Below are 10,787 nucleotides of genomic sequence, written 5' to 3' on the forward strand. Positions count from 1 at the left end.
GTGGATCCAAGTGCTCCAATCATCCATTTGCATACTCATGTTTTGGTGGCATACTCACCGTTGTTTATTTCTTTAGGAATTTCATCATAACTAAGAAAACACCAAGGCACCCCTATAACACTCGATCCAGAAAAATGGATAATGAAGAGGGCGTGCAGGAACAGATGAAGGCCGATCTATCGGCCTTAAAAGATCAAATGGCTTCCATCTCGGAGGTCATGTTAAAACTCCAGAAAACCATAGAGGATAAAGCCACCGCAACCGCCTCCAGTACAGTTAGGGAAGCAGAACCGGTGCTGCAGCCCGCCTTGAATCCGGGCCTAGACAGAAACACGGCCATGTTCGGTCGAAGGTATAGTCCGCAAGCTTATCCTTATGGCCTCCCTCCGGACTTCACCCCCCGTGCCACCCCGGAAGATTTAAGCCAAGCCCCTACTTTTGAGGGGCAACTCCTACCTTATGAAGACTATCCCGGGCAAGACGATGGAGAAGGAGATACCCATCTTGGCCCCCTGCTCCACCTCAAAGATCCATCCCCACATGAACTACCACAGCCGAACATAGCCCGTCATATCCCGGCCTCACCCACACCTGTAAAAGAATCTGTTCCCTTTGCGGAAGATAAGGGAAAGATTGAGGCGCTTGAGGAGAGGTTAAGAGCAGTTGAGGGCCTCGGTAATTACCCTTTCTCGGATTTGGCAGATTTGTGTCTCGTGCCCAACATCGTCATCCCTCCCAAGTTCAAAGTACCGGACTTTGATAAGTACAAAGGGACGACATGTCCAAAAGGGCATCTCCGGATGTATTGCCGGAAGATGCGGGCGTATTCTGCGGACGAAAAGTTGTTGGTCCATTTCTTTCAAGACAGCTTGGCCGGGGCAGCTGTAGCATGGTATACCAATCTGGAAGCTTCCCAGATCCGCTCATGGAAGGACTTGGCAACTGCCTTCATTAGGCAGTACCAGTACAATACGAACATGGCTCCCGATCGGAACCAGCTTCAGGGAATGACTAAACGAGAGCATGAGTCCATTAAGGAGTATGCCCAGAGATGGAGAGATCTCGCAGCCCAAGTCGTGCCGCCCATGACGGAAAGGGAGATGATCACAATTATGGTAGATACGTTATCCACGTTCTACTATGAAAAGCTGATAGGCTACATGCCATCTAACTTTGCGGACCTCGTCTTCGCCGGAGAAAGGATTGAATCCGGGCTACGAAAAGGCAAGTTCGAATATGCTGCCAATACGGCCCTCAACAACAACAGAAGAGCCCCAGTAGTGGGCGCAAGGAAAAAGGAAGGAGACGCCCACGCTGTTACCACCGCCCCAACATGGATGAAAGCGCCCCAAAATATCCAAAGCTCATACCAGCCCAATCCCCCAAATTTTTTTATCCGAGCCGGGAATTCCCTCCCGACTCAAGTAAAGGGACCACCCGCGGCAGAAAGAGCGCCGGCCCAACGCACAGCTCCAGCCGCACCCCGGCCAGTTAATAATACAGCCCCCGGCACGACCTATAAATATGCACAGCACCCGAAAGACAACTTCCCTCCTATTCCCATGACATACTCCGAGTTATGGCCTTCACTATTAGAGAATCATTTGGTGGTGGCCATACCCGGGAAGGTTCTCCAGCCACCCTACCCCAAGTGGTATGATCCGGGTGCCAAGTGTGTGTATCATAGTGGGGTTCCCGGACACAATATTGACTCCTGCATCCCGTTCAAGTATAAGGTGCAGCACCTGATTAGTGCCGGCTGGCTAGCGTTTCAGGAGGAAGGTCTGAATGTTAAAACCAACCCGCTAGCTAGTCATGGAGGGGCTAGCGTGAACGCCGTCAAAGAGGATGGGCCATCACGGACAAAGAGGTTAGGAGACGTGGCTACTTCTAGACGCTTCATCTATCAATCACTGCAAGCGGCGTGCATGGTCCCCCGAGGTGGGGATGAAAGGGATGAATGTTTGTTTCACCTCGGGGAGTCGCATGACATGGAAACCTGTCCCGTGGTGGAAGAATTGCTTCAGCGGCTCATGGATTGTGGGCAGCTTGAAGTGTTCATAGGAGAGAAGGAAGAACCACAAATCTGCATGCAATCGGAAGAGAAGAGGGTTCCTCTAACCCCCAAGGCCCTAGTGATATGTTTTACTAGGAAAGGGACCGGCTCCACACCCATATACCCGCGGGCGGCGCCCAAGCCAACGCCATTTGCATATCAAAGTAATAAGGCCGTTCCGTGGAAGTATACCCCTCCCACGTCCAGCGAAAGAGTTGTAACCGAGGTTGACTCCCTATCAGCTAAGGTAACCAACATCACCGGCCTCAGTGGCGTAACCCGCAGTGGTCGGGTGTTCGCTTCTCCTCACCCGGCGGAATTGCCCTCTAAAGGGAAGGCGCCCATGGTCCAAGAGCCCACAGACATAGCCACCCCCTCGAAGGAAGTAAATCCTCCCATGGCAAGAGGAGCCGAAAAGAAAGAGGGACTTCAAGGAAAAACAGTGACTTTGGAAGAGGCCCACGAGTTCCTCCGCCTCATCCAACAAAGCGAGTTTAAGGTAGTTGAGCAACTAAATAAAACTCCAGCAAGGATCTCCTTGCTTGAGCTACTCATAAACTTCGAGCCTCATCGTGCGCTGTTGATCAAAGTTCTTAACGATGTCCATGTGGCACATGATATCTCGGTGGAGGGTTTCAAAGGCATCGTTAATCATATAACCACCAACAACTACATCGCATTTGCGGAAGAAGAGATTCCCGTTGAAGGGAGAGGACACAACAAGGCTCTACATGTGTCGGTGAGATGTATGGACCACGTTGTCGCAAAGGTGCTTATCGACAATGGATCGAGCTTAAATGTAATGCCGAAAACCACTTTGGAAAAGCTTCCTTTTAGTGCGTCACATTTAAAGCCGAGCTCGATGGTGGTGCGAGCCTTTGATGGTACTCGGCGGGAAGTAATGAGGGAAATCGACATTCCCATTCAGATAGGCCCCCACACTTGCAATGTGGTGTTTCAGGTAATGGATATAAATCCTGCCTATAGCTGCCTCTTGGGAAGGCCGTGGATTCATGCTCTGGGAGTGGTCCCTTCAATGCTTCACCAAAAATTGAAGTTCGCAGTGGGTGGACTTTTAGTAATAGTGTCGGGTGAAGAGGACATGTTAGTAAGCTGCCCTTCCTCCACACCGTACGTAGAAGCACCGGAAGAATCGTTGGAAACGGCTTTCCAATCCTTTGAGGTTGTGAGCTGCGCCTCTGTGGAACCAAGTCCGTCACTACCTTCTCTCTCCAAAGCGGCTATAATGGTGGCACGTGTTATGCTCCGAAATGGATTTGAGCCCGGAATGGGTCTAGGCAAGGACTGCCTCGGGAATGCCGACGTGGTCGATATCAAGGGAAATCCATACAAGTATGGATTAGGGTACGAACCCGGGATGCCGGGGAGGAGGAACGTGCCATCAAGATTTCGGGCGGATAGGGTATGGCCCGGCCGTATTAGCCAGTGTTTCACCAGCGCTGGAATCGTGTCCGAGGAGGAGGTGGCCGCAATAGAAGAGGAGTTCCCTCAAGACCCACCAAGTTTTGTGCAACCATGCCACCCCGATTCCCAAGTGGGGAACTGGCGCGTGATAAGCCAGTCAGAAGTCTATACCGCTGATTCAATGTAATTAGAGCCTATAGATTTCCTTTCTCTTTTGTTTTGTGAAACCTACCTTATTAAATAAACAAAGAGATCTTGTTTCATCTGTTCTTGCAGTACCACCCTTTCTCATATCATTTTGCATGTTTTTGTTTCTTTTGTCTTGTTTGGTATAGATATGAGGGTCGATTCTTTGAGGATCCTAACAAAGAGGGTTCGACAATCGATTTCGATCGGGATATAAGCCAAACGATAAATGAGGAAGAGGAAGAGGACGTCCTGTCACCAGAGTTGGAGAGGTTGGTCGCTCAGGAAGAACGTGAAATGAAGCCTCACCAAGAAGAAACCGAATTGGTAAACTTGGGGACCACGGAGGAAAAGAAAGAAGTAAAGGTAGGAACCGGTATGACCGCGCCTATCCGTCAAGGCTTGATAACCCTGCTTCAAGAGTATCAAGATGTCTTTGCGTGGTCATATCAAGACATGCCCGGTCTCGATTCTGACATTGTGCAGCATAAGTTGCCTTTGAATCCTGGGTCTTCTCCGGTTAAGCAAAAGTTACGAAGAATGAGACCCGAGATGTCCTTAAAAATTAAAGAGGAAGTAAGGAAGCAGTTTGACGCAGGTTTCTTAGCTGTGGCACGGTACCCAGAGTGGGTGGCCAATATTGTCCCAGTCCCGAAAAAGGACGGCAAGGTTCGAATGTGTGTAGACTACCGGGATTTGAACCGAGCCAGTCCAAAGGACAATTTTCCCCTGCCACACATTGACATATTGGTAGATAATACAGCCAAGTTCGCCCTTTTCTCATTTATGGACGGTTTCTCGGGGTATAATCAAATAAAGATGGCGCCCGAAGATGTAGAGAAGACCACTTTCGTCACCCTATGGGGGACATTTGGCTATAAAGTGATGGCCTTCGGGCTAAAAAACGCTGGGGCAACCTATCAACGTGCCATGGTGGCGTTGTTCCATGACATTGATGTGAACCTGAGTAGGAGCGGATCGTTTGATACAGGCTACGAAGGTTTGGATGACGCCACTTCCGGTGAAGGAAGATAAGTCAGGGTAGACGCCACTTCCGGTGAAGGAAGATAAGTCTGGGTAGACGCCACAAGGATTACCTTGATAAGTCTGATAATTGGTTCAACAAGGAACCCAGAGAGAAACTCTCACCCAATTTTATGAAATGTCAAAAGTTTTTTTTATTCAAAACAAAAACCCATACTTATAGTGTAGCTGAACAAAAAGATAAAAATAGACATGGGCCTTCTAAACAGTTTGGGCCAAAATTACAATAAAAATAAATTATAACTAAAAACTTATTTAACTTGGGCCCTCAGCAACAATTAATAGTCTTGATAGTGTCTCTGCCTCTGGGCCTTCATCCTTCTCCACTCGGGGGCTTTGTCCTTCTCCACTTGGGCCTTCGTCCTTCTCCACTTGGGCCTTTAGCCTGTATTAGGCCAGTTTCATGATTCTCATCATTCCCTCCTTCTTGGAAAACATTTGTCCTCAAATGTCCAGGATCATCACCGGGTTCAAGTACCACTTCCTTCCTTTTCTTGTTGGCTTGCTTGGCATAGTTTTCATTCTTCTTTGCAATTTGCACCTTCACTTGGTCATACAATCTTTTCACATACTCAACTTTGGCATGTGCATCCTTTCGTTGAGTCTCTTGGGGATTGCTTTTGTAAGTTGGCCTGTTAGGTAATGAAGCTCCGGGGAGGAGATCAACTTGATGTTCTATGCCTCTTGAAGGTGGCAGTCCATGAGGAATCTCCTTAGGAAAGACATCTTTAAATTCCTGCAATAAGGGTTGAACACTAGGAGAAATAGAAATAGTAAACTCATTAGAATTATCAGTAGAAATTTTACTGTCTTTGCAATACTGTAGATTGAGTGGTTCATGAGCAGGTAACACTTTCCTCACTTCACTCGCCTCTGCAAAATAATTAAATTTTCTCTCATGTGTATCACTCTCTCTCTTATGTGTATCACTCTTTTCCTCGGGTGTATCACTCTTCTTTTTTATATTCCTTTGTGGTGCCTCACTATTTTCTTTCTCTTGTTCTCTCTTTTCTCCCATTCTGATTTGGTCATCACACACTTCTCTAGGGGATAGAGGTTTAAGAGTAAATGAAGAAGATTTGGCTATTCGTCTGTAGGGCTTTTCTTTGTTACGGTTCAACAAACGTTGCATCTGTGTAGTCCACGCGTCCAGAAATAAGCGTTGAGATTCGTCCAGTTGATGATATACACCACCATTGTCACCAGCTCTTGCCATGATTAAGGAAAAAAGAATTTAGTAGTAAATTAAAAAAAAATTCAGGACCTCACCACACTCTACTCACTTGTTTCTCTCTTTGATGGTAGTTCACTCGTGTTTGATGCTCTCAATATAGGCTTTTGTGTGATGTTTTCACTCTTGCCTTTTACCACTCATGTTCCCTCTTAAGTTCCTAGATGGACCGAATTAGACACACAAGGTAATATAAAATAAAAGGAAAGACAATATAATTATCAGAGTAACAGATTTGATTTGGGATAACAACTTGGACTTGATTTGGATAGCAGATTGGATTTGATTTGGATAACAGATTAGATTTGGATAACAAATCTGATTTGGATAAAAAAATTTGATTTGATTTGATTTGGATAATAGATCAGATTTGGATAACAAATTAGATTTAATTTGGATAACAAATATGATAACAAATAAGATAGCAGATAGGATAACAGATAAGATAACAGATATGATAACAGATATGACAAGTAAACTTCAAATGCTCATAACTTTTGCTACGGTTGTCCGTTTGAGACCCACTATATATCAAAACGCTCAGAATTCAGAGGAGAATCTAGATAAGGGGATTTGGTACACGATTTTCTGCCAAAAAAAGCCTCTAACTGCCTCAATTTCGTGTTGAAAGATCAAACACCCACTTTCTCTTTTTTCTCTTTCTTCTTTTCTTCTCTTTTTTTTTTCAAAATTTCTGCAACTTCTTTTTTTACTTGAAACAGAACCCAAACAATTTTTTTTTTTATGACACAAAGTCTGAAAGACACTAGAAACAAAAACAACAACAAGAACACAAACGTGACAAGAACAAGAACGAAACAAAGACACAAACAAGAACGCAACAAGACGCAAACAAGAAAAACAAATAACAGAACAAGGACAAAACACGAACCTGGACAAATTACAAAGAAAAATAATAGGATATGATAGAACCTGTATCAAGAGCCGAAGCTCTGATACCAGATGATGTGAACCTGAGTAGGAGCGGATCGTTTGATACAGGCTACGAAGGTTTGGATGACGCCACTTCCGGTGAAGGAAGATAAGTCAGGGTAGACGCCACTTCCGGTGAAGGAAGATAAGTCTGGGTAGACGCCACAAGGATTACCTTGATAAGTCTGATAATTGGTTCAACAAGGAACCCAGAGAGAAACTCTCACCCAATTTTATGAAATGTCAAAAGTTTTTTTTATTCAAAACAAAAACCCATACTTATAGTGTAGCTGAACAAAAAGATAAAAATAGACATGGGCCTTCTAAACAGTTTGGGCCAAAATTACAGTAAAAATAAATTATAACTAAAAACTTATTTAACTTGGGCCCTCAGCAACAATTAATAGTCTTGATAGTGTCTCTGCCTCTGGGCCTTCATCCTTCTCCACTCGGGGGCTTTGTCCTTCTCCACTTGGGCCTTCGTCCTTCTCCACTTGGGCCTTTAGCCTGTATTAGGCCAGTTTCATGATTCTCATCAGACATGATGCATAAGGAAATAGAGGTCTACGTGGATGACATGATTGCTAAGTCTCGGACTGAGGACGAACACCTTGTCAATCTGCGTAAGCTGTTTGGAAGGTTGCGGAAATACCAATTAAAACTGAACCCAACCAAGTGCACCTTTGGAGTGAAGTCGGGCAAGCTGCTAGGATTTATCGTAAGTCAGAAAGGGATAGAGATAGATCCCGAGAAAGTGAAGGCCATCCTTGAAATGCCGGAACCACGCACAGAGAAGCAGGTTCGGGGTTTTTTAGGCAGGTTGAATTATATCGCGAGATTTATCTCGCAACTCACCCCTACCTGTGAGCCCATTTTTAAGCTGTTACGTAAGAACCAGGCGGTCCTATGGAACAGTGACTGCCAAGAGGCCTTCGAGAAGATCAAACAGAGTCTCGCAAATCCCCCGGTGCTTATGCCACCTGTAACAGGAAGACCCCTTTTCCTGTACATGACCGTGTTGGACGAGTCTATGGGATGCGTGTTGGGTCAGCATGATGATTCTGGAAAAAAGGAGCAAGCCATCTACTATCTAAGCAAGAAGTTTACCGCATGTGAGATGAACTACTCAATGCTGGAAAGGACGTGTTGTGCTCTGGTATGGGCGTCACATCGGCTTAGGCAGTACATGCTCAGCCATACCACGTGGCTTATTTCCAAAATGGATCCCGTAAAATACATCTTTGAAAAATCGGCCCTCACGGGACGAATCGCCAGGTGGCAGGTACTATTGTCTGAATTCGATATCGTTTACGTCACCCAAAAGGCGGTAAAGGGAAGTGCCTTAGCGGATTATTTGGCCCAGCAACCCCTCCCGGATTATCGGCCGATGCACCCCGAGTTCCCAGATGAAGATATCATGGCCCTGTTTGAAGAGAAGCGGACGCATGAGGACCTAGACAAATGGATTGTTTGCTTCGATGGGGCATCAAATGCTTTGGGCCACGGAGTAGGGGCAGTCCTTGTATCCCCGGATGATCAGTGTATTCCTTTCACGGCTAGGCTAGGTTTTGATTGTACCAACAATATGGCCGAGTACGAAGCGTGCGCCCTCGGGGTTCAGGCGGCCATTGATTTTGATGTAAAACTACTCAAGGTATATGGAGACTCAGCTTTGGTGATACGCCAGTTAAAAGGAGAATGGGAAACTAGGGATTCGAAATTGATACCCTATCAAACTCATATCTTGAGGTTAGCCAAGTGCTTCGACGACATTTCCTTCCACCACATACCTCGGGAAGAGAATCAGATGGCTGACGCACTAGCCACCCTGGCATCCATGTTTCAACTTGCCCCACATGGAGATCTGCCATACATCGAATTCAAATCTCAAGGCAGGCCGGCATATTGTTATGCAATAGAGGAAGAGCGGGATGGGAAACCGTGGTATTTCGACATCAAGCGGTATGTCGAGAATAAGGAATACCCACCAGGGATTTCTGATAATGACAAGAGGACGTTGAGGAGATTAGCTACTGGTTTCTTTGTAAGTGGTACTATCCTGTACAAACGAAACCACGACATGACCCTCCTACGATGTGTAGATGCCAAAGAGGCGAACTTCATGATTGAGGAAATCCACGAAGGTTCCTTTGGGACACATGCCAATGGGCATGCTATGGCCAGAAAAATCCTCAGGGCCGGCTATTATTGGCGCACCATGGAAAGCGATTGCTGCGCTCATGTCAAGAAATGTCATAAATGTCAGGCATACGCGGACAACGTCAATGTTCCGCCGCATCCTCTGAATGTTATGTCCGCCCCTTGGCCTTTTACTATGTGGGGAATAGATGTCATCGGGGCCATAGAACCCAAAGCGTCGAATGGTCACCGCTTCATTCTTGTGGCGATAGATTACTTCACCAAATGGGTCGAAGCAGCCTCCTATACTAACGTCACAAGGAATGTGGTAGTTAGATTCATAAAGAAGGAGTTGATTTGTCGATACGGACTCCCCAGGAAGATCATTACTGACAATGGCACCAATCTGAACAATAAGATGATGCAGGAGATGTGCGAAGACTTCAAGATCCAGCATCATAACTCTACCCCTTATCGGCCAAAGATGAATGGGGTTGTAGAGGCTGCGAATAAGAATATCAAGAAGATTGTTCAAAAGATGACGGTGTCATACAAGGATTGGCATGAGATGTTGCCTTTCGCCCTACACGGATACAGAACCTCGGTACGAACTTCTACTGGGGCAACGCCGTATTCCTTGGTTTATGGGATGGAGGCAGTACTCCCATTTGAGGTAGAGGTTCCTTCTCAGAGGATAATGGCGGAGTCGGGCCTAGAAGAGTCAGAATGGGCTCAAGCACGCTACGACCAACTTAACCTTATTGAAGGTAAGCGTTTGGCCGCCATGAGCCATGGGCGTTTGTATCAACGAAGGATAAAGAACGCATTCGACAAGAAGGTATGCCCGCGCAAGTTCAACGAGGGGGACCTCGTGCTGAAGAAGATGTCCCACGCTGTTAAAGATAATCGAGGCAAGTGGGCCCCGAATTATGAAGGACCTTTCGTGGTGAAAAAGGCTTTTTCTGGGGGTGCTCTGATACTCACCCACATGGATGGCGAGGAATTGCCTTCGCCCGTGAACTCCGATGTAGTTAAACGATATTACGCTTAAAGTCTGGGGCAATCGAGAGGAACGTCGCACGTTTTTATTTCTGAGTTTTTCTCGTTCCTTTTGGTTTCCTCTAGGGATTCCCATTCACTGTATTTGTCTTCGTTTCTTTGAAAAGAAAAGATGGGCGGGGTTTTAATCCCCCCTTTGATGTTTCAAACTTTGTGTTTTAGATTTTTTATAAGCATGAGCCTTCTTCGCTCAGTGTATGGGGTGCCCCAAACGTTTATTTTAAAATTAAACCTAACCAGCCTCCACTAAAATAAAATGATCACATCAGAAACATTCATACATTCATACATGCACATGCATATCTTGTGATAGCAAAGAGCATAATCGTCTCAGGCCACGGTCCGAAGTCAAGACAAATCAATGGCAGAAATCAACCAAGGTAAGACGATGACCGGTCACGATTGGCCGCGTATTTTTGTTTCCTATTTGCAGGTACATAGGAACGGATGCAAGTGGGGATGGGGTCACGACCGACCAATCGTTGCCCTTTCCCGGCGCTAAACGAGCAGAGAACGTCGCTGCAAGGCAGCACAGTATCCTTCGTGTTCGCAGTTTTCTTTTACTATTTGTTTGTTTTAAAATAAGTAATCAACGCCTAATTCTAACTTAAGTAAGCTCAAGTTAGGCGAGACGCTAACCCATGAAAAAGGAGGGGACATGGTTAATGTTCCCCTCAAAAAAAAAAAAAAAACGAGCAGGTTAGCTCGCCTGGG

The 10,787-nt window shown here is 45.9% G+C and overlaps 1 protein-coding gene across 1 annotated transcript; it reads left to right on the plus strand.

Moving 5' to 3' along the window:
- Nucleotides 1–2,033: 2,033 nt before the first annotated feature.
- LOC114397215 lies at nucleotides 2,034–10,065 on the plus strand. Its single transcript, XM_028359313.1, has 3 exons — nucleotides 2,034–2,111; nucleotides 3,908–4,618; nucleotides 7,417–10,065. The coding sequence occupies exons 1-3, from the start codon at nucleotides 2,034–2,036 to the stop codon at nucleotides 10,063–10,065; spliced, it is 3,438 nt and encodes a 1,145-aa protein (XP_028215114.1).
- Nucleotides 10,066–10,787: the final 722 nt, after the last annotated feature.

Source organism: Glycine soja, chromosome 18 (genome assembly GCF_004193775.1).
Source record: "Glycine soja cultivar W05 chromosome 18, ASM419377v2, whole genome shotgun sequence".
NCBI classification, from domain to species: domain Eukaryota; kingdom Viridiplantae; phylum Streptophyta; class Magnoliopsida; order Fabales; family Fabaceae; genus Glycine; species Glycine soja.

Excerpts from the sequence above, each read along its gene's own strand:
- LOC114397215 (XM_028359313.1), top strand. The coding sequence starts at position 2,034 with ATGGATTGTGGGCAGCTTGAAGTGTTCATAGGAGAGAAGGAAGAACCA. Across the intron at positions 2,112-3,907 it reads TGCAATCGGAAGAGAAGAGG|GAAGAGGACGTCCTGTCACC; the intron begins GTTCCTCTAACC and ends AATGAGGAAGAG. Across the intron at positions 4,619-7,416 it reads TGGTGGCGTTGTTCCATGAC|ATGATGCATAAGGAAATAGA; the intron begins ATTGATGTGAAC and ends TTCTCATCAGAC.